The 24,669-nt window shown below is 41.7% G+C and overlaps 1 protein-coding gene across 1 annotated transcript in view; it reads right to left on the minus strand.

Moving 5' to 3' along the window:
- LOC122789875 (PHD finger protein 6-like) overlaps positions 1-24,669 on the minus strand; it is a 655,585-nt gene that overhangs the window by 324,195 nt on the left and 306,721 nt on the right. Inside the window, exon 3 of the mRNA XM_044057309.1 lies at positions 4,035-4,081. Within this exon, the coding sequence (XP_043913244.1) occupies positions 4,035-4,081 (47 nt within the window). The remainder of the gene's footprint in view (positions 1-4,034; positions 4,082-24,669) is intronic.

The raw sequence follows: 24,669 nt of genomic DNA on the forward strand, positions 1-24,669 counted from the left end.
TTCCTGGAGTCGGAGAATTCCTGGCCCTGCCACTGAAAACGCTCTCTCATGCAGTGGAGAATTTCCCCAAAAGAAATATCCTCAGGAGGAGAGGCAGAAGGAATAGATTCCTCCGCATCAGAATCCTCGTAGGCCTGGAAGGACTCTTCCTGGGTATCTGAGTAATCAGAGTCACCAGAGACTTCATCTGAAGAAAGGGTGTCTGTCTGCTCAACCCTGGGCCTTTTGTCTGAAGGCGGCGGAGAACCACTGTCAGGATGAGCCTGGGAACCTCTGATTAAGGAAATTAGATCTGCAGCTGAAGTCATGATCTGTTTATCAGTAGTGGGACCCTGAGGAAAAGATTTAGGAGGGTGAGACAGCCTGGCTGGAAGCCTTAGCACGTGTGTAGGCCTTGATCGACATGGACATCGGAGGCCTAGCTGGCCCACGTGCAGGAGTAACCTTGTCCACCGGTATGGTCTCGGGCAAATCTTGGGCTTCAGCTTCTGGAGGAAAATCAACAACCGGCACCGGCGTAGGCTCCGGGGCCGAAATGAACGGTAAAGCGGTGTCGTCTGTCTGGAGAGGTGGAATAACAGCCTCAGAAGAGACCGATGCACTCGCGGTAATTTTTGGTGTGGTGTCAGTGGAAGTCGCGGGCCGAGGATGTCGGTCCTGGTCCTTTCGTTTTTTGGAAATATGTGTTGTCGGTTGTTCCGACAGCATGGTATAAGAGTATTTTTCGCCAAAAAAGTCTTCAGCAAATTCTGCCCGGCGTCTGAGTTTGCGCTTATTGAAGCAAGCACAGGCAGCACAGGCCGAGACGTCGTGGTCTGGGCCAAGGCAGGGAAGGCAGTAAGAATGGAAGTCCTTATGAGGTATTTGTTTACCACAAGACAAACAGTTATTAACTTTTGCAGTTTTATCTGACATCGGCTGAGGCAAGAAAAGGTTCCCCAACGGGGTACTTAGCTTTTTGATGACTTCAGATACGTAAAACACAGGAGCTGACCGACCGGCACTTGCGAACTGCTTCTGCTTCGGGCACCGCGAGGCAAGAAAGACCGAGGAAGATGGCGTCGGCTGATGCTTTTATACCCCAGCCGCTCTGACGTCTGGGAGAAGGCGTCGTCAACCGACGCCAGACCCAGACTTTGGAATCCGGCCGACCAAGGGCTGCCTGAGGCAGGACAACCCATATGTAAGGACTGCAGTTGCATTCTTGAAGGACATCTGGAAAAAAACACAACTAGAACTACCATTATAAACCAAAGAAAAAAAGAGGATCCAGATTTTTTTTTTTTTAAAACAAAGTGTACCAACAAGAAAGAAGGGGAAAGGATAAGAATCCTCCAACTCAAACAGATTCTGACCATAAAGAGGAGCGGCGCTCTAACTTAAGCAGGCTGCGAGAGCACTCTAAGTTAAACAGAACTCTCACTAGTAGTTGGGAAAGGGAAAACCAACTACACAGACCTGACCCAGAAAACACAAAACTATCTGGAATAGCAGAGAGAGAAACTTTAGTCATGAATTCCTTCTCTGTGGACAAATAGAATTAAAAAAAAATTATACTTAGTCAGACAGCCAGCAAGAACACTTCTCAATAACTTGAGCGGCAAACGAGATCTGGGGATGTGGTGGGAAATGAGATCTAGGGATGCGGCCCACAGCATCATGGGAAAGGGGTTAGCCTTGAGCCAGTGGAAGCTCTCGAGCTTTAGTATTCAGAGTCAGAGCAACCCAACCTGCAAGAATTACGGCGAGACAGGACAACATAACATGTACATTCTGCCATTGTATTTTGTTAAGGACAGCCCCCCCTGGATTTTTTCTGAGAGATTTAAATGCCTGCCATGTCATCATGAAAGAACAAATCCACAATGACTATTAAATTTATACACCACTGTTTTCATGATGAAACTCAACTACAGTTTATTTCCTATAAAGAAAATACAGTAACTAGTTCTTGCAAGTTATACCTCACAATGAAAATTAACAGCGATTATGCAGTAATCAAAACACAATGTAAATAATTCTCCAAGTAGGCAAGTTCTTTCACTGCTCAGTGCCTACTATGCGATAATTTTGTGGGTGGGGTTATAGAAATAAATGGGTAAACAGCGAAACTATAACAATCAAGCAACACTTCATGTTTAGCAAAATCATTTGCAACTATAAGGTGATGAATATAATGCAAAATTAAATGGTTATAATATAAAGATGCTTCCAAAAGTGACCAATACACTAAGAAACTTGACTGGCTACTTTTTACTGAAAGGTCAGCCTTCCTCCTAGGTCCACTAATATACAAGTATTTAAAGGAGGGGTAATGCTCTCCATGGGAGGTGAAAACTTCAGAGAGAGTCCAACTCCCTAAGTAACAGGCAAGAAAATGTTACTTCCCTGAGTAGATGACCTTTCAAAATGACTGCAGGACAACATGCCTTCTCCAGACTGAACACTGCCAATGGAAAACTCCCATTAGAAAGAAAAGGTCAAGATTGGCTTCAAAGGTTTAAGGCATCCCTTGCTGAGCATGTCCACAGTGAAAGAGCATGTAAATGCTTCAGGGATAATGATTAACAAGATCATGCAGCCCCGATTCTATTCTAAACCCGCTCCGAGAATTATGCCCAATATTTTAAATTATGTATTCTGATGCGAAACTAACTCTTAAATCTAATGGATACAGGACGTATACAGTTTTTCAGCACTGATCTCAGTCCAATTATTAACCTACTACAATTCAAGCATCCCATCTCTTTGCTAGACAATGAAATTAACAGTGCTTACAACTGTATGCATACAAGAATCCCGTTTGCTCCTTATATTTATTTCAGTGCACATTCAACTATATTAAGCTGGTGTTTCATAAACAGATGTTTGATGCTTTCAATCTCAACTAGCTAAGCTTTTGCTTGTCCTCAATTTTACTTCACTATCCTTACTAATCTAAAATTGTAGAAGTGTATTAAAAGTGTAAAGTTGAACAAGCATATAACTATTTTGTGAACTGAAATTTCTAAATTACTGCTTTATGGGCCCAGTTGTTGCTAAAAAGTGTCTGTTAACTGGGTGAGTGAGATGGTCCAAATAGCAAAAAGATTTAAAAAAATGCATTTGCTGCAAAGCAATGCACAGCTGACCAGGGACTGGAGTTAGAAAAACAAAACATCCCACCCCACCAAGTTACTGATGCACCACTTCCAGCACCAAACTACTACTCATCAGATTTATTAAAATTTTTCTCTACTTTCTAATTTATGCTTCTACCATTTTCATACCCCAAACTAGTTTGCTACAATGGCTTGGAAGCCCAGCCAATCTCCAATATCCTTCAATGCCAAATTCTTTGCTAGATGGAACTGTTCAGAATATCTTATGATGCCTCCATTATACCAGATACAAGACTGGCCACGACACAGAGATATTGTGCCTAGGAGGCAATATCAGGCACAGTGGGGTAACTGCTGATGCAATTTTCTTACTTCAATAGAACCTTCTAGTGGATTAGCATAACCAGTGTTAACAGTGGGAAAACATTCCAAAGTAAAAACAAACAGCATTAATAACATGTCTCTGGTCTAATTCTATAACAGAGGCAAGAACTGATGGACAAGATGATAGGACTACGATATATAATGATGTAGGTGTCTGGCGACACCAAGTGTGTCCAACATCCAAGAAGGAAAAAGTAAACAAGATGGTTCTGGCTGCTGTCTGTTATGTTCCTGCTCCAGGGTTTCTCAAACAGCTTTTACAAAGTTAATACCCAGTCATATTTGAAGCAGAAGGATTACCAGTAAGAAAGTTATTCAGGCCAACTAGCTGGCCAGCAAATATAAAGTGGAAGCTCAATTCTTAACGGTGCCTCAAAAACTGGAAAAAGACAAGTTTCCATTGTTCAAATATTCAGTATCACCTTCCTTTTCCAAGAGAAAGTGTGGCAAAAAGGCATTCTGTAATAGCTATGTAACTGCTGACTTCCTAGGTTTTAAATCTCAACACGTATCAACAGTTTTAGCATACTGTTTACGTATTACATTTACCTTCACTGTAATCTCGTGAATGCTCTCTGTGTTTACGGCAATAGATCCTGTAAATAAAACACACAAATGTTAATGGGGAAAAAAGGTTTAGAACAAAAGAAAAATTCATACAAGAAAAACAGCATTATTTAAAGAAATCCCAGTATAAAGTGCTGGTATTCAAGTATACTCACTACATACCAAAGATCTTCATGAATAATTCTGGAGTAGGTCCAATGAACCTCAAGATCCTTCTCCTGTGCTTGCACTCAGTACACCCACATCAGTGCAAGCACCTGTGATAGAACCACAGGTGCATATTCTTCAGTTCAGACACAACAAAGAAACCACATGCAAAATAAATTACACTACAAAGACTTCTTTCTAAAGTAAGTGCCTTTACTTTTTGTCAAGTATGTAAGTTGTTCTCAAGGCAGATGTTACACAGAGAATTAATAACCAAGTCCTTTTGGATATGCAAATGTGAGCACCTTCTTATTAATACTATATTACACAAAATCCACTTTTGAATTAACACAAACTACTTAGAATCCACGACATGGCTGACAGTGCTGCAAGCAGTGCTACTGCTGCTTCAGAGTGCTTAGCTCTTAATTTGGGTGGGCTCCAGCTATGGCTGCCTTGTGTGGAGTTTCCATATCCTTCAATAATGGATATGGGCTCTTCCCCATACTATGTGATGCATGTGAACTGGCAGTCTTCCAAAATGTTCTTGGGTTAACACTCATACTCTTCCATGGAATTACATCCTCTCCAGGACTGGGTTTCACCACCCTGCATCCAACAGAGTAAGTATAGATTCCATCTACCCCAAAAACCTAAAATAGAAAATGGCAGCAAACGGAATGAATAATCCCAGATAGAGTGACATTATTCCTCACATCTGCTCATTAGCTAGGACTTTCTTTACCGCTTCTCTGACCTGAATGTGAAATGTACACACTCAAGAAAACATTCACCGTAGAAGAGTCCCATTAAACGAGGCTTTGAACCTACAATACAAATTGAAACGACTATGTTTTGTGAAACTCTGAATGGAAAAGATGCTGTCACACCAATTATATCTACTTTAAGCACATTCTTAAAAGTATGTGTGTAGTGCATGGAGAATGGTGATTATGCTCAGATATTTGAAAAAAGACATCAGTGAAGCACTAGAGTGGCGCAAGACCTGACCTTAAACACTCCTTTGGTTTACGGTTGGGTCTTGGGCAAGGCAGTAAAACTTACCAGTACTGACCAGCAAATGATAGTGGCAGAATAAAAAGAGTTGTTTCTCCCCACTCTTCATTTTAATAATGTGTCCAGACACCTGTTATAAACTTAGAAAGTTACTAGAACAGGGCTGTGTTCCTCTGCATTTTCTGAAAATAAATGCATTTAATTTTATTAATTCAAACCTTAGTAATTTGTCCAAAAAACACTGGCTTCATAAGGAATAAAGCAAACATACGAGGCAAAAATCTGGAGTTGAGAGGCATGGACGGTAAATGTAAACAAAAGGGACTGTTACACTGCCTTCCTGACCATGCTTACTAAGTGCTTTATGGCTTTGAAAGCCAGTAAAACACTTGGCCTTTTTTCCTATAAATAGTAGTACATGGAGCATAAAAAGCTCCATGGACTACAGAGAATTATATTTTGGTTGCAGATACTAATCTTTTACATGTTCTTGACATGGATGCAAAAACATACCTCTTCAGCTTCACTCTCATGGTAAATTTCTTGGCATCCATGTCTTGAGAACACAAGTTAGTCAGGTTCATCGACCAGCTCATAACAGGTCTACATTATACACACATTATGTAGTTTAGTGATTTATTAGTACTAAGTGCCTAGTATGCTTCTCTGCATCATAAAGAATATGGGTCTATATTAGAACACCGACAAAGCTGTTAATCGAATGGCCTTATCAAAAATGCAGGTAATAGAACTCAATTTTGTAGGGGGCTGTGCCCCCACACCCCCCACTAATTATATATGCCAACTCCAAGATCGCACTACAGTGAGGGAAGGGCAAATTTTCCAATCTTCACTGTACCAAGATCTCACAAAACACTTCTACCACCGACATTTTTGATGAGGCTGTTCGGTTAACGGCTTTGTCTGTGTTCTAATATAGACCCAAACAATATTATCAGCCAGTCACTGGGACAGTACTTATGCTGGTCACAAGCTCTTCCCTTCCTGAACCACAACATAAGAAATGAAGCTGAGGTGCAAAGATGACAAGTACAGATAAAGTACAGTTTTGTACCTACCATATATGTAGATGTTCAAGTGTATACCCTGCTGCAGTCATCACACTTGGGTTATCCTGCCGTCAAGCGGTTCTGCAGTCGGCCCGAATTCCAAAGTCTTGGTCTGACGTCGGTTGCTGTCGCTTCTTCCCTGACGTCAGAGCGCCACGGGTATATATCAGAGGAATCTGATGCCATTTTCTTCAGTTTTTCTTGCCCCAAATGTCAGGTGCCCCTAAATAGATAGGCAAAAAGATATATATATATATATATATATATATATATATATATATATATATATAGCTATCTTGAAAAAATGTAAAACAAAACCCTTAGGCACAACCAAATACACTACAGAGGTAGTATAGAATAGAGTGGTAGAGATAAGTTCAGCTAGTTTTAGAGGGGATGGAGGGAGGGCAACCTGGACTGCAGCAGGGTATACACTCGAACATCTACATTTATGGTAGGTACAAAACTGTACTATGTTCATCGTGTTACCCTGCTGCAGTCATCACACTTGGGTAGAATCCCAAAGCTAAGGATGGGCGGAGGAGTCAAACAGGGTTAGAGGGGGCTAGAAGGCCCTGCAAAACTGCAGTGGTAAAGCCAGCTCTAGTCTTAGAGTAAAGTGGTAAGTGATAATGTTTGGTGAAGGTGTGTACTGAACTCAAAGTTGCAGCTTCCAGAATATCCTTGGTTGGTATCCCCCCTGAGGAAGGCTGTAGATGTAGCTGTTGCCCTGGTAGAGTGGGGCCTTATGGTAGCATGAACTGGTTTTCCATGGTGGGTGTAGCAAAAACATATGCAATGTCCTATCCATTCGGAAATGGTTTGTTTTGAGATAGCCTTTCCTTGTGATGCTGTAGCATAGGATACAAGTTTTCAGAAAATCTGACCAGCCTTAGTTTTATCCAAGTAGTAACGTAGCTGTCTGTGAATGTCCAAGGAATGCAGGAGTCTTTCTCCTTTGTTCTGTGGATTTGGAAAGAAGGTGGGTAAATGGATGGTTTGATTTTAGGGCCACACTGGATACCACCTTAGGCATAAAGGAGGGGTTAGTTCGTACAGAAACTCTGTCTTGATGAAAAATGAGGAAAGGCTCTACTGCCATTATTGCTTGAAGCTCTGAAACTCCTCTAGCTGAAGTGATTGCTAGCAGCAGGGCAGTCTTCCATGATATAAACTTTAAGTCAGCTGAGAAAGCTGGTTCAAAAGGAGGTTGCGTGAGTTTTTCCAGAACAAAATTGAGATACCAAGTAGGTGTTGGTGCTCTCCTGGGAGGCCTAATGTTCTTGGCCCCTCTGAGAAACTGCCTTAAGAGTGGATGTGAAAATAAGGGAGGATCCGTGTTGTAGTGAGCAGAAATGGCTGAGGCGTGGATTTTAACAGATGAAAAAGAAAGCCCTTTGTGCAACATCTCCGTTAGATATTGCAGAATCTGAGGGATGTCAGGCTGAAGGGTATTTTGGCCTTTAGCTTGGTTCCAGGCGCAAAACCTTTTCCATTTGTCTGAGTAGGCTTTCCTGGTGCTGGGCCTCCTGGCCTCCAGAATAACTTCCATAACAGCTTGTGAGAGAGGAGCTGGCTGGTTGCCTAGGTGATCTGCCATGCAGCCAAGTTTAAGGGTTTTGAGCTGGCTGTGTAGAATCTGATTGTTTTGCTGTGTGAGCAGGTGGGTAATTTGTGGTAGAATCCATGGTGGGCCCTGGGCCATATTCCTTAATAGTGGGTACCAGTGCTAGCGTGGCCAGTCTAGAGCAATGAGCATCATTTGGGGTCTCTCCATCCTGACTTTCAGTAGCACCTTTGTGAGGAAGGGGTAGTAGAGGAAAGGCATATACTGTTAGCATTTTCCAACTGAATGAGTGCGCGTCCACTTTCCAAGCTTGATGGTGAAAAGTCCTTGTGTAAAACTTTGTTAGCTGATAGTTTTGAGGGCTGACAAACAGGTCTATGTCTGGGAGCCCCCACTTTTGAGTTATCATTGCGAATACTTGTGGATCCAGTTTCCATTCGTGGGGATCCATGATATTTCTGCTTAGGTCGTCTGCCAATGTGTTTTTTCCTGGCAGGAGTTGAGCTTGTAATTGAACTTGGTAAGCCAGTGCTGTGTTCCACAAGGTCATTGCTTGCCTGCATAGAGGGTAGGAGTGTGTGCCCCCTTGTTTATGTACCACATTACTGTGGTGTTGTCCGTCTTTATGATAAGCTGTCCTGGATGCAAGTGGTCCTTGAAGGCTGTCAGAGCATTTTGTACAGCTAGCATTTCTTTTTGATTGATGTGCAGATAACTTTGATCTGCTGTCCATAAGCCTTGAACGCACCGTCCCGCCATGTGTGCCCCCCAGGCATAGTCCGATGCATCTGTTGTCATAGTTTGCCTGGCTGGGAGTAGGGTGAAAGGCTGACCCTTGTTGAGGTGACAAGCCTGTGACCACCATAGAAACTCCTGTTGAAGGCAGGGAAATAAGAGTTATCATTGTTTCCAAGCTGTGGTTGTGTTGAGTCCATACGCTTTTTAGGTACCATTGTAATTTCCTCATGTGTAGTTTTGCAAATGGTAGTAGTATGCAAGATGCCATGAAGCCCAAGGCCTGCAGAATTTTTCTTGTAGGGAGTTGAGTCTTTGTTGCCATTGTTCTGAAGTATTGAGTTAATTGTAGTTTGTCTGGCGTCAGATAAGCCATCTGGACCTTTGTATTCAAGCTGGCACCCAGGAATGTCAGTTTGTGAGGGCACTAGTTTTGATTTCTGTTCGTTTACTGTGTACCCTAGGCAACTTAGAAAATGTCTTACAAAAGCCAGGTGTTGTAAGAGAATGTCCTTGCTTTCTGCTTGCATGAGACAGTCGTCCAGGTATGGGTATATTTGAATTCCCCTCTGTCTGCAGTATGCAATTACTGGTGCCAGGCATTTTGTGAAGACCCTGGGCGCAGTAGATAAGCCAAAGGGCAGTGCAGAGAATTGGTAATGGGTTGAACCTGCAATGAAACGGAGGTATCTTCTGCAATTTTGTCTGATAGGGACATGCAGGTATGCCTCCTTGAGGTCCAACATTACTAGCAAAGCTTTCTTGCCCAACATGGAAAGAAGCTGCTGTGGTGTTAGCATCTTGAATTTGGGTACTTGCAAGAAGGTGTTTAAAATTGAAAGGTCCAGAATGGGTCTCCAAGCATTGTCCTTTCTGGGGACTAGAAGGAGCCTTGAGTAAAATCCTTGGCCTTACTCCTGTGTAGGTATGAGTTGGATGGCTCATGTCCATGAGAGATGTAATTTGTTTTTGTGCCTCTGCCCATTGATTTTGTGGCAAGTTTGGCATTCCTTTTATCCTTGGCAACGTGTGGAAATGGAATCTGTATCCATGTGAGAATGTCTAGGACCCATTTGTCCTTTGTGACGATGCGCCAGTTGTCTGCAAAAAGTGTTAATTTTCCTCCCAAGGGAGCTGCCAAGAGGGTTTTGCTTGGCAGTTTGAGGTTTAAGTCATTGTGTTTGCCTTCTAGTGGTTTGGGACCTGTCTTCTCCTCCCTTCTGTGTTTTAGTGCCCCCATTGGCGAGGTTTGTAAGGGATTTGTGCTTGTCCTCTGCCCCTTGGGCGCCTGTATTTACCCCTCTGTGGTCTGTCAGAAGCTGGAAAGGACCAGTTTTTTGTTGGCCAATTTCTGCTGAAGCGTGGGGGCTGTACCTGTAAGGAATCTTTGACTGTCTGCATAGATTTTGCCTTATCTTCCATTTTCTTTAAAACCTCCTCTGCTTTAACCCCAAATAAAACATCCTGCTGTAAAGGTACATCCAGTAACTTTGCTTTAACATGATCAGGCAGAGATTGTTCCTTTAACCAAGCATGCCTACGTATAACAGACCCAGTAACAGCTGCTCTGGAGAAAGCTTCCAAGGCATCAAAACAACATTGCAAAGTATGTTTGCCCACCTGTTCAGCTAAATGCAACAGATCTTGCATTTCTTTGAGTTCAGACTGTTGAGGGTGCGTGCCCATCTTTTGTTTTATTTGAGTCATTAGGAATTGCTGGTATTTAAGCATGTGAAATTGACAATTTAGTGCTCTCATAGCTAGAGTAGTTGAGGTGTAAACCTTCTTCCCCCACCTGTCTAGTGCTCTGGAGTCCCTTTCCGAAGGTACAGGATTTTTAGCCATAGAAGCCTTAGACCCTATGGGACCTTGGGAGATGGTCTCTGAATCAGCAGCAGGGCTTTTGTAAAGGAATTTGAGAGAGTTAGGCACTCTATAGTATTCTATCTGGTTTGGCTGGAGCAGGAGGCAGAGAATCTGGATTTAGACTAGATTCTAAGAAAACATCATCTATGTCCAAAACTGGGGGGATAGCAAGTTGTCTGTGCTGGGGAAGTAAAAGAAACTCCTGGAGCCTTTTCTTTGAGTCAGAGTAGTCCTGACCTTCCCAGTGGAAATGTTCCCTCATGGTGTGTAAGTTTTCCCCAAAGGAATAGTCTTCAGGGGGAGAAGCTGAGGGAATGGAATCCTCAGCATCAGAATCTTCATGAGGGGGAAAGGAGTAATCCTGTTCCTCAGAGGAGCCTGAGGAAACTGACACTTGATCAGGAGGCATAATCCTCCTCTTGTCTAGGCCTTTTGTCGGGGGGGGGGGTTGGGAACCCCTTATCAAAGAAATCAAATCTTCAGCCATTTTAAGCATCCGTTTCTTAGGCATAGGGCCTTGACCTGGAGACTGAAGTGTAGGCTTTTTTGGTTTTAAAGGAGTCTTAAGCTTAGCATAAGATTTTATGGTGAGGGTAGTCTGTCTGAAGACACCTTCAGAAACCGAAGGTGTTTCTGCAGCACCGGCTTCCCCTACTGCAATGTCGTCGGTAGGGCCTAAGGAAAAAGGCTGCGTCAGCCTAGAAATCTCTGCTGGGGGATCCGATGCGGCCTGGGGATCCAATTCAGCGGTAGCCAGGGCCTACGTAGGCACCTCACTGAACACAGGAGAACCGGCAACCGGGCCCGCCGAGGCCTCGGAGTCTGGCTTGGATCTAGGCTGTCTGTCCTTATCCTTGAGTTTTTTATGCACGCAGGTAGTCTGTTGCTCTGACAGCATAATGTAATTAAATTTTCTACCGTAGTGTCATGCGAAATCAAAGCAACGCTTTATAGTTCGCTTATCAATCCTAGCACAAAACTGACAACCAGTGACGTCGTGGTCTGGGCCTAGGCAAGGTATACAAAAAGAATGACAGTCCTTATGAGGTATTTGCTTCCCACAAGAAATGCAATTGTTAACTTTTTCTGACATCGGATTGAGGCAAGAAAAGGTTCCCCAATGGGGTACTTAGCTTTGAAAACTTCGGACTGAAACACTATTCAAAAATCTCAGGTGTCTGCTAACCGGCACATGCGAACTGCTTCTGCTTCAGGCACCACACGGCAAGAAAGACTGAAGAAAATGGCGTTGGATGCCTCTGATATACCCCTGGCGCTCTGATGTCAGGGAAGAAGCGACAGCAACAGACGCCGGACCAAGACTTTGGAATTCGGGCCGACTGCGGGACCGCCTGACGGCAGGATAACTAAAGTGTGATGACTGCAGCAGGGTAACACGATGAACATCTGTAATTTCATACATCTGGGAATAAGTGAAAGGTGAGTGGTGTGATAAAAATACACATTTTCATGACTACTTGTTTGTGATACTGTGCACATTATGCATCAGAACCACTCTAAATTTATACTTTAAAATCCTGTACACCAACACAGGGGCGAGCTGATGGGGACAACCATACTTACATGACTTAATATTAAGTCTAGTCATCCTGTTTTCCTTAAGATATGACATACCCTAGATGTAGCAGTAAATTTTTTTTTTTTTTTTTTTAAGCTTCAAGTTTTTAGTTACAACAGTGCTGTGAATCACCTGCCTCTCAAACTGTTTCTAGAAAGTATGTTATTTTTTTCCACTGCATTAATGTATACACATCTCCATAACGCAATCTAATGGATAAGTTGAGGGGCAGTTGTGAGAACAAATACCCATTAAAATTCACTGGTCCACATATATGTCTAGCAGTTAAAAGATACTAAGTGGTATTAAAGCAAAAATGCTTCATCTTTTAATGGTACTAAGTCTTCATTAAACAGTTTACAGTTTAACAGAAGGGGCAGGACTGCTACTGATACAGCACCACATTTAAGTGCTGATGTTTCAAGCAATGTTTGCAATAACTTGTTTTAATAACCATCATGTTACCAAACTGTTTTTTCAATTAATTCTTTTGTATATAACTTGTAAGACTGGTACCAGTACAGTACTGTTGATGGTGACTAAAGCAACAAAAAACATTAACCTTTTTCACTTAATATTCATTGGTGTAATGATCATACGGTGCAGTCCTGATATTTTTACCATAAAACTAATGCACAGTTAGTTCCTTTTCAAGGCTTTTCATAAAAGACAAATAAAATTTAGGGTTTCAAGTACTCAATACAGCAGTTAATATACAATTTTCAAATCCCACATTTTTGCTAGGCTTTAGAGCTTCAAGTCTAGCAGCTCTGGTAATTCATCTGTGGCCAATAGCGCTCACTTTTTTTTTAATACTTAAAATCTTCTTGCAGTTCACTTTTTAAGTAATAAAATGGATACAAATTTACTGGCAAAGAAAGAAAGTACTTACAAGTTTATCTAATGCTGCAGTAAAACTCATCCCTACTATTTACATAAAGATTTATTTAACTGACTGGATAAGAATAATTTACCACTTAACTAAACTAAGGAAGACTCTCTCAAAACATTTAGTCTGTGGGGGCAAACAATGAAACTACAAAAAGTTCCATGACTGTGTCATGTAGTCTAAGAGGAATTTTGCAAAAGAAATGAGTCAAAGGAAAAAAAAAAAGGTTGAATCTTCACAATCTGTGACAGGCACAATGGAAAAGAAAATAAAGTGCAGTAAAGTCCTGAGCAATAAACTACAGTCAGGTGGTGAAACAGAACAGCAACAGTGGGATGAAGTTAACTACACAAGAGAATTTTTTTTTTTTTTTTTAGACAAAAAATAATCAGTGGAAATATTCAGTTATGTACTCACCATAACATTTCATTTGTGTTGTCCATTTTCATTCTTCTTTAATTGTTGGGTTTGGATCAGACCCTCGGATCAGACTTGGCTGCTTCTTCCAGATGAGCGAATTCTTGAACTCAAGCTCCTCCCTTTACTCATAACGCCCCACTAACCTAACATACATCAGATCTAGTTTGCTACCCATATGACTAAGAGCAAAGGAAAATAAGAAAAGAATGGAAGCTGCAGCTCAAACAAGGAACAGAAGTTCCTCCGATACTCTTCAATCTCTCCAGGAGCAGAAAAAGTAGGGGGGAGGGAGGTGGTAGAAAGCAGAGGAAGAATGAAAATGGACAACACACATGGAACATTATGGTGAGTACATAACTTTTTAATCTGATGTTGTCCATTTCATTCATTCAACTGCTGGGACATTCTAGAGCACTGCTTAGACAAAGCTGCTCTTTCCCTAGAGACTAGATCCAGTTTTGAAATAGCAATAAAAGTATGAAAATTAGCCCAAGTGGCACCTGCAGAAATATCATCCAAGGAAGTTGTAGACAAAAAGGCTGACGAAGTTGTCATACAACTGGTGGAGTGGCCTCTGGGTAGTTTTGGTAAAAAGTATGAAGGCCAGCACAAAGTGGTGTGAAATTATTTATTAATGGCTCATAGCAAAATAAAATTCAGAGCATTTTCAGCTGACTAAAGCCTTCCTCACTGTAAGTCATGCTGAACCAAGGTTTTAATATCTCATTATATAGTTGCACACAGCATCAAGAGCTCCATTCATTGGTTGGTTATAACTGTTCATTAAGCCCAGGAGGAAATAAACCTCCCAGCTTAATGATCCACTTTTTTTTATTTATAATAGAATGCCAGGCAATTTTATTGCATCTATCACCTATAATTCTGTCAATGATCATGAACCTAAAATCCGCAGTTTTGTGTGTAAGGAAATGTTTGTACAAGACACTTGATTGTCTTTTATTCCTTATAACACTGTAGTGTTCTGTCATTCGTAATCTTAATAGTCGAGATGTCTGTCCTATGTAAAAGGCAGAACAAGAGGCCAGATAAATGATACAATCTGTGTTGCAATTTGCTAAAAAACTTGTATTAAATACATTGCTTGTATTTTTGCTAGTAAAGTGTTTAGATCTGATCAGTTTACAACAGTATGTCCACAGCCATATAAAGGCTCACCCGTAAAAGTGTATTGTATAGGTTCATCACACTTCTGCCAACATTTATAATGGTTGAAATATAAACCTAATGCTCTGCCTCTTCGAACGCAAAAGAGGCAATTGTGTGTGAGGATATTTGACAATTTGGTATCAGCCAGCAAGATATTCCAGTGTCTAATGACTATACTCATCAATATATTGGTATTGCAACCATATGTAGTCACAAAACAAATATCTGGCTCACTCTCCAGTTTATCTTTGTAAGTTAACAGTTCCTTCCTGCCCTGATTGCATGCCCAATTGCTTGCAGTTACAATAGCACCAATTTTATAACCTCAAGCTCTGAATCTACCCACCAAATCCGGTCTATAAAGTTCATAATTATCTGCATTAAAGCAGACAAGTCTCATATGGAGAAACTGTGATTTTGGAATATTCTTTATAAAAGGTGGAGTGGATGGAAACTAGTCCCCTGTAAATGAATTACATTGTTGGTACTTATGGTACATACCTGGTTGTCCAAAGTATGATCATTTTTCCTAGTCACAAGGACATCCAAAAACATAATTTGTTGTGCATGGTAATTCACCGCAAATGTTATTCCCCACTTGTTGCCATTTAAATATTCAACAAATTCTGTTAAGTTCTCACTATCCGCCCTCCACACCATCCAACAATCTAAATAGTGTCTTCATATGTCTATTTCGTCCAGACAGATACGATTTCAATCAAATTGTTCTTCCAAGAAAGCCATAAATAAATCGGCATAGAGGGACAAAAGAAGCCCCCACAGCTGTACCTTGCAACAGCAAAAAACATCTTACTTGATAGTAAAAAAAATATTCTTGGTAAATACCTGTTCTGCTAAACAGACAGTGTTAAAACCTGGAGGTTATAGTCTGGGCTTATTTAACCAGTACTGTATGTAGGGCCTGTAAACCCGGCCAATGAGGGATATTAGTATACTGCGGCTACGTCAAGAGAACATAATAACCAGTCTCTAATTGCATATCAGAAATGATATGCAAGAACTGTGTGGTGTCCTGTATGCATGATCTTACACATGCCAATAATGACTTCAGCTATTTGGTCAAAAACTGGGAAAAAGGTTCTGTAAGTGAACCGTTGCCCGAGAGAATGGCCTTACCAGGTGGATTATCCAAATTCTTATGGATTTTTGGTAGTAAGTATAAGTATTGGTGCTGAGGGTCAGACAGTAAGATGGTGTAAATCCAAATTGGTGATAATCTCTTGCTCTCTAACCTGACGGAGGAATTGCCAATTTGATATTAAAACTTGTGACTGGGGTCCAGGGGCAAGCACATACATCGCCCGTCATTTAATTTGTCTCTGCGCTTCCCCATGATATTTGGCCCAATCCATGACTACCATGGCTCCAACTTTGTCGGCTGGTAAAATAACCAAACTTTTATTCTTCTAGAGGTTAAAGTATCCGTTAGTCAGCCTTTGAGAAGTTATGGGACGCAACCTCAAATTCTTTATGATGAAAATGTAGATCTTTGAGGACAGAATTCTGAAACATGAATTAAACTATTCGGGCTACCTAAAGTCCACTCTTCAAATTTTCCCTTAAAACTACCTTCCTCGAACTATACTACTGATCTAATCAGCGTATCCTATAATTAAAAAGATCATCTCTACTTGACTCCAAGTAGACTATTCTCTATCTGTTAAACGTAGCACTTGCTCCTACAGTACTTATTACCTTGATACGGCACTCTTGTCATAGATAGTACCCCAAAAAGGCAACCCCCCATTTCTCGGTCACCCACGTCCCCCGGAATCTTTTTAAAGATTTTTGTCTATTCCTTCTAGCATGTCGAGGGATCAGTTGCTAGTGTCCTCTCCTGCTCAGCTGGTGAACCTGGGAATATTGAGGCAATGTTACAATTGCCTCATGTACACAGAACAACCCTCTCCTCCTCCCACAAAACACAAATACATGCGAGAGATGCAACTATACGGCCAAACTGGAGGCTGAGCTCTCTCAACATAGGACTGGCAAGACCAGTCAGGAGGAGAAGGTTACCACACACACTATAGACCCAGTCTCACATATTACCATTACAACCTCAAATCATACACATAAACACACAAAGACATACTGGAGGCTCTGATCAAAAATCTACCAAAACAGCAGAGGCCACCAAAGCAGACACCCAAACAACCACCACCTCAGAACACAACACCTGCAACACATAGACCTCACAGTCAGAGTGTCAAACAGTCACAGCCCTTAAGGCCAAACACAATGCCAGACACACTAGTCATTGGTGACTCCATAGTCAGACACACTGACGTCCCGCTCACCAGACTGAGTAAGGAGAAGGTCACAGTAAGCTGCCTGTCGGGCGCTAGAATCCGCCACATAACGCAAGCACTCAGGTCTCTCAACAGCAGGTACAAATATGATTCAGTCATTGTCCACGCTGGTGTAAGCGACCTGAGACGTACCTCCTTGGACTACATGAAAAGAGACATTGAGGAGCTCTCTGATTATGTAGCCCAGACAGGTATGACCCTGACCTTGAGCAGTATCCTACCTTCACCAAGAATGATGCCACAATACAGAGATAAGATGATCAGCTTTAACAATTGGCTTAAACACTGGTGTCATTCAAAGGGGATCCAGTGTCTGTCTGCCTGGGATGACATGCTGGACAAGCCACGCTGCCAAGGGCGGCTTGCACCTGTCACCCTGGGATTCGGATATTGGCAAAGGCTCTTGCCACCCCATAGTGCCTTTTTAGGCAAGGCTCAAATTCTAAACCTACCACCCTAGAACACAAAAAGGAAAAAACTAAGGGTAATGCTGCTCAATGCCAGAAGTCTAAATCTCAAAATGCACGCACTCGAGGCCCTTCTCAGTATGGAGAACATCGATGTCTGTGCTGTGACAGAAACCTGGTTCAAGGCTCCTGAGAGCACCCCAGCGCTATCAGGTTTTACCTCATATCATGCGTTCCGGCCCCAAAATCTGGACAATACCAAGAAAGGAGGGGGGGTATCCATATTCATCAAGGACACCTACACCTCAAGACTGGTGGCAACATACGATGCATCGGAGACCATCCAGGTGCAATTAACCATAGGCAAGACTGCTCTGCAAATTGTAGCATGTTACAGGCCACCCTCACAAACTCAGGAACCTCACATGGCCTTCCTGAAAACACTAGAGGGGATAAATGTATCACCAAACACCATCATACTAGGTGACTTCAATTACCCTAATATAGACTGGGAACACTACTCAAGCCCAAACACCCTAGCCCAAAAGTTCCTGGAATTCATAAACTCAAATGCCATGGAACAACTAGTCACCATCCCACAAGAGGAGATAACATACTTGATCTCATCATCACGAACATGGGAGCACAATGTTCAACACGGAGGAGTACCCCTCACTGGTGAGATCAGACCACAAACTAATCTCGCTGGAGGTCCTCATCCCACCCCACCTGAAATAAAAAGACCACAGTAAAGAACTTCTCAAAAGCCGACTTCACACTTCTAAAGACTAGTGTGGTCTCCTTTAAGGCCCCGAGCCGGCGGAAAACAGTACTCAAGCCGCTGAATCACTTACAAATGCCTTCTACCAGCACCTGCAGGACTGCATGGATAAGGCAATCCCAAGCAAAACAAAGACTCTTTGTACCAAAGGCAAGCGTCCAGTCTGGTGGACCCCAACCATAAACAAACTCTACAACAAAAGGAGGAAGCTACTACAAGATAGAGCAAAATCCTTAAAAGGTAAGACACCCTTGATCACTATAAGTAAAAACTAAGAGCTCTCATAAAATCATCCAAAGCAAATTTGAGAGAAAAATAGCTAAAGACTCAAAAGACAATCATAAGGCCTTCTTTAGCTATGTTAGAAACCTGGGAGGAAACTCCCAGATATGCTCAGAGCTTGTTCAAAATGATGTGAAGATTACTGATCCTACAGACATTGCCAACATACTGGCTGACAGGTTCAGTGCAAACTTCTCCCCTCCCCCAAAAGGAGAGATATCTATACCAAACGATTGCAGCCCCAAACATCTCCAGCGCCCAAGTGAGAACTGCTCTCTCCAAAGCAAAAACACAGCACCCATGGGACCTGATGGTGTCCCCGGCTGTGTGCTCCATGAACTCAATGAGGAATTAAACCCACAGCTAGGACAGCTGTTTAATCAAAGTCTTACCTCTGGATACGCACCAGGAGTGGCGCACTGCAACTGTGGTACCACTTCACAAAGGCGGTGCCTCCACCGACCCTGGAAATTACCGGCCCATTAGCTTGACAAGCCTTATCTGCAAAGCCATGGAGAGGATCATAATGGACCTCATAAATAAAGACATAGGGAATTTGCAGACTTTGGATCCAACCCAGTTTGGCTTTGTCAAAGGCAGATCATGCCTTTTAAACTTGGTTGACTTTGAAACAGTCACCAAAGCCATTGATGAGGGAAAGGCAGTCCATACAGCCTACCTCGATCTGGCTAAGGCCTTCGATACAATACCCCATTCGGGTATCATTGAAAACTCATCAGCTTAAATGTCAACCCATACATCACAAGATGGGTTGCAAACTGGCTGAGTGACAGAACCCACAGGGTCAGAGCTGCTGGCGCCATGTCAGACTCAAAGCCTGTCACAAGTGGTGTCCCACAGGGCTCAGTCCTGGGCCCACTCTTGTTTGGCATCTACTTTTCCAGTACAAGCAAACACAGGAGGGTTATGGCTGACAAAGTTTGCAGATGACTGCAAACTGGGCCATAGTAGAAAACACATCTGACACAGATATCCTTCAGAAGGGTCTCACAGAAGCGGATAACTGGTGCCAGAGCCACGGCCTAAAGTTAAATGCCAAAAATGCATAGTCATACCCTTCGGGAAAAACAAGGTTACCCTAGCTACCAAATAGGTGGCAATCCACTGAGCACAGAAGAAGTTATCAGGGACCTGGGGACCCAGGTTGATAGTAGTCTGTCATTCGACACCCATGTAGCTAAAGTAGTTAGGAAGACCTTCTACATTGCCCACCTTATCATGAAGGGATTCTCATCTAGATCAAGGGAGGTCATAGTCTCCCTTTACTCATCACTCATCAGACCAATGATTGAGTACAATGCCCCATTCGAATGTATCTGACCCGACACTTGCAGCAGCTGGAGAGGCCACAAAGTTCCTCACCAAAAGGATAAAGGGTCTCAAAATCTGTCCTATGCTGCCCGACTGAAAGAACTCCAGCTCTATTCAGTCACCGCTTGCTCAGAGGTGACCTTTGCCTAACATACAAGGCCATGTCAAACCCAGATTTGATGAATATGCTTCACCTCAAAAATCTAGATCCATCAGAGCCACAAGGGCGGAGACTTAAACCTTGACACGGCTATTAATAGGACGTGCTGGAGGGATAGATTCATCACCCAAAGACTCCCTATGCTGTGGAACAAAATCCCGGTACATGTGAGGCAGAGCACCTCGCTGGCCTTGTTCAAGAGAAATCTTGACCAATGGATGGGAGATCGCAGATATACCCCAGGGATTACCTCAGTGTCACTGCTCGACAGAGGCACAGCAAAATAATGGGTATAGTTCCCCATACTAAAGGGGTGGCGTAAGCCACAAAACGATGGGCTAGGCTTGTAAATGCCCTCGGGCAGATAGCCTAGTATGAACCTATGAACCTATGAAAACATTTTGCAGAGCAGGCATTAATGTAGATCTGTGAAATTTAAATGCATCTAAGTCCACACGAGAAGGAGAAGAATAAAAATGCACTCTCAAATTCAATAAACGACAGACAGATGCAACATTGGCTAAAGAATCCTCAAACAAAAGGTCGGTCCTTTATTAAGCAATTGTAATTCAGCTTAAGATAGTGGTGCAGATGAAATATTTAACACATTAACAATAGTGTTTATTTCTGAATCATAATTTGAAGCAATGTCTCTACATTGTGTACCAGACCTGTGTTTTCTACCCCCCGTGATTTGTGCCTAAAGGGTTATCCAAATGACTATGTTTAGAAATTGGGCAATTCATGGTATGTGGTATAGACAAGGTCAGTGGCGGAGGAAGAATCCTCCCCCGATGTACCACTCTGGGAAGTTTTGGATTTTAAGGATGGACCTAGGTATTTACCTCTTGGAGGGCTTTCTGTCGAAATTCTCAAATTTTACACTCTTGGTTGTCCCAAAGGGTTTTACCCCTTTGGTAGTCTCCCAAATCTCTGTTGAATTTATCCATTTTCTTTTCTTTTAGTTGTTTCTCCAAAGTCAGTAGTTCTGTGCTAAGTCGATTCAAACATGACAACATGGATGTCCCTCATATATTTTGATTTCCTCACAGATGTCTACAACCTCCGAAATACATTGATCAACTGACCTGTCATAAGATGTCAGTAAGTCCAAAAAACTCACGAGCTGCCCGTTGTTGGGCCAGACCCCATTGTTCTGATAATTCCTCATCCATATTAGCCACTAATGGTTGAATTCTGAGTCCCCTCGGGGAAATTCCCTTTGCCTGGTATGCTTTGAAAAGTTTGGAATGCCAAACATTTATCCTTAATGTCCGCATACTCTTGGTTAATTTTTGGAAAAGAGATATGTATATATTATCTGGCCTTGCAGGGTTAACAGACACATTTAAATTAGTTTTGGTTCCCAATCCAAAAACACCCAAATCATTTCTATCCGCTGAGAGGCCCTGTAAAATTTTAAGGTCCATATCCAATGTGAATGTGACACTAAACCTGTAGATGTAATAACTGAAAAATACAAAAAAGAATATATGTATGTTTATGAAAACAGTCTTCAACAATCCTGTTTAATATTGTGATATACAAAATCTGGTACTTGCATATTATCGCAACCAGATTTTTCACGGCACTAATGTCCGCTTCCCGATCGCGACATATGCTTGTTAATATTTTGCAGAAGTTATCTACTGTGTTTTCTTTAATACTGCAGGCTGGTTTCAGGAGTGTGATCCAAGAAATGTATAAAAAAAAAACACTACTTGTTTCTCTATGCACTTTACTGCCAGCGTGTTGCTTCTTGCAAGTCCGCCCGCTCCTTTTTTTCGTGGCAGCAAATGCTGTCAAGTAATGGTAATAATTTGGGCTGTATTCTTCCTTAACTGCTGTTGTCAGATGAAAGACAGAAGATCTGAGGGTATAACTGGGATGATTTCCATGTCAGTTTTTTTTTCGTTTAGCTTGCGTGTGTGTTTTAATGTAATTGTATTTCTCAAACCCTTGTAGCATCCTAGTTCTACACAAATAAATGTGAATGTATACTGTCTGTGCCGATGTCATTGTTTTGCACACACATAGCTCCGTGTACGGAGGGAAACATTTTCGGAACACCTACTTCCCTTTTTGTATATGACACTGTCAGGGTTATGGTCAGTGACTTTCAAGGGAAGCCAGAAGCCTTTGTACTGCCATCATTCTTTTCAAAATTATCTCGTGTGACATGACTGTTAAGCTTCTCAGTGTGCTATACAGCATGCTCATGTTCTATTGCAAGGCAGTGGCAGTAAGCCAAGATATAAAAGAAGCATACCCAAGCAGCGATAGTCTTTTTTCTGACATTTAATTGATAACAGTCCAGAAAAGAAGACATAGTGGTAAAGAAAACACACCAAACAACTTTTTCACAACGTTTACGAAGATATTTCAGGATCGGAGAGCAGCCACTATTGCCATGAAAAATCTGGTTGCGATAATACGCAAGTACCCAATATCTAAACAAGGTGCATACATAAACCACATATAGAGAGCCGCCACATATAATAACAGAATGATATGACTGGTTCCACACAGAAAACAAATATTTATGCTGGTATATGTGACCCCTCAAATCAGGTTCAGTCCTATATGCAAAAAAACAAATTCACAAAAAGTATAACCAGCTGGACAGCATATATCAAACATATATTCAACACCCTACTAAATGCAATCTCAAAGAAGAAAGCATATTAGGGGGAACAATAACAGCCTCTGTGTATCTTAGGACAACTTCCAATATGGTCAAATTAAATACAAGCACTACATGGACAATGGTATGATCCCCCCAAACCATGTAATTTTATATTATCTTGGCCTCATAATAACTTGAATGCATACATGTATAAATGACAGACTCAAGATACTTACAAGGGAACAATAATAGCCCTTGTACATAAACATACAACTCCGTATATTCACCAGGATTGCTATCCAAAAATGGTGCTACCCTGCATCCTAAATTACATACGAGCCTGAACAGCTGAAAATCGCATTGCTACGTTCCCCCACCTATCGTTTAAATTCAAATCTTAAAAAAATATAAAGGACAGAGTCCAATTATGCAGCGCATAAATCATAATATATCCATATATGAAAATTAACTTATTCATGCACCCACTTCAAAACTTTACTAAAAGTGCACCTAAAAACATGCTGGATCTGCCCTTGCAACTCCCACACTAATATCACCCACCCCATCCAACCACTACCTTTCTTTCCACTCCACTACCTTGATTATAGCAAGCTCAGATGCTCATAAGCCTAGTATTTATTATACAGCAGGAACTTCTTATTGTAACATTTGTTAATGTCTTATGTACTTCACAGATAAAGACTCTAGTTGTCTACTGATGTACTATGTTCTTTATCTGTAAATATGTTGTAAGTAATTGCTATGTTAAATTGTTAATCGCTATGTAATTCAATGTAACTACTGTCTGTTTATTTTAACTGTGGAGCTTTTCTCCCCAGGCCTCTGCTGAAAATGGACCTACGTCCAGTCAGACACTCCCGGTTAACAAATGTAAATAAATAAATAAATAAAATAATTATTCAAAGAATGTGTGAAGCAAATCAATATCACCTGTATATATTCATAAAGTGACAAATCTAAACAGAATATATATTTTAGTGGCAGAATTCATAAAAATCAGAGTATTATAGTTTGCCAAACTGCTTTTGCAGACCAATTTCCCATCTATAATCACAAAAATAAATTGCCACTGAATGTTTACATAAGCTTGTACCCCTATGATTGAAATATGTTTAATCAACCATCCATCAATTGCAAAATAATAAGCAATGTTAAATATAAAAAGAACATGAATACCAGTAATTGTTCTAGGAGATAATCACAATGTCCATCACAATGTCCCTATACGGTTGAAATATGATACGAAATAAACCATCCATCAATTGCAAAATATGAAAGCATGAATACCAGTAAATGTTCTAGGAGATGATCACAAGGTCCATCAGAATATTCATATCCATGTCTGCTAATATGAAGGTACAAATGTACTCCTTTTGGCAGCAGAAAAAAAAGACAGTCCCTCAAAACCTACACCACCAAAACACACACCTACATTCACAGAGGCTCTCAGTAAAAATCTGCCCAAACAACCAAGATCTCCAAAGCAGAAATTCAAGCAACCTCCCCCCCCAACACAACCCAAATGAGACACAGCCCACATACTCAGTGTGCCACTCAACTACAGCCTATAAGGCATAACGTTCCCAACAATCTAGTCATAGGTGACTACAGTTAGGCACACTGATGTTCCACTCACCAGGCTAAACAAGGAGAAAGTTACTGTCATGTGTCTGTCTGGTACCAGGATCCACCACATAACGCACGCACTCAGGTCACTCCACAACAAGTACAAATATAACACTGCCATTGTCCATGTTGGTGTGAAGGATCTGAGACGTACCTCCCTGGACTACATGGAGACATGGAGGAGCTCTCTGATCTTGTAGCCCAGGCAGGTATGACCCTAGCCCTGAGGAGCATCCTATCATCACCCAGAATACCACCATAGTACAAGAACAAAATGATTGACTTTAACAAATGGCTAAGATTCTGGTGTCATTCTAAGGGAATCCAATGTCTATCTGCCTGGGATTACATGATCAACACACTATGCTGCTTTGCCAGACATGGCCTGCACCTGTCGCCCTTGGGATTCCAGATACTGGCAAAGGCTCTAGCCACCACTATAGTGCCTTTTGTAGGGAAGGTTCAAATGACAAATTCACCACCATAGCAGGTACAAGCAATCAAAATTTGAGGGTAATGCTACTCAATGCTAGAAGTCTAAACCTCAAAATGCGCTAACTCTAGGTACTCCTTACAATGGAGAACATCGACA

Source organism: Protopterus annectens, chromosome 15.part0 (assembly GCF_019279795.1).
Source record: "Protopterus annectens isolate FY-2018-M chromosome 15.part0, PAN1.0, whole genome shotgun sequence".
Classification (NCBI taxonomy): Eukaryota; Metazoa; Chordata; order Ceratodontiformes; family Protopteridae; genus Protopterus; species Protopterus annectens.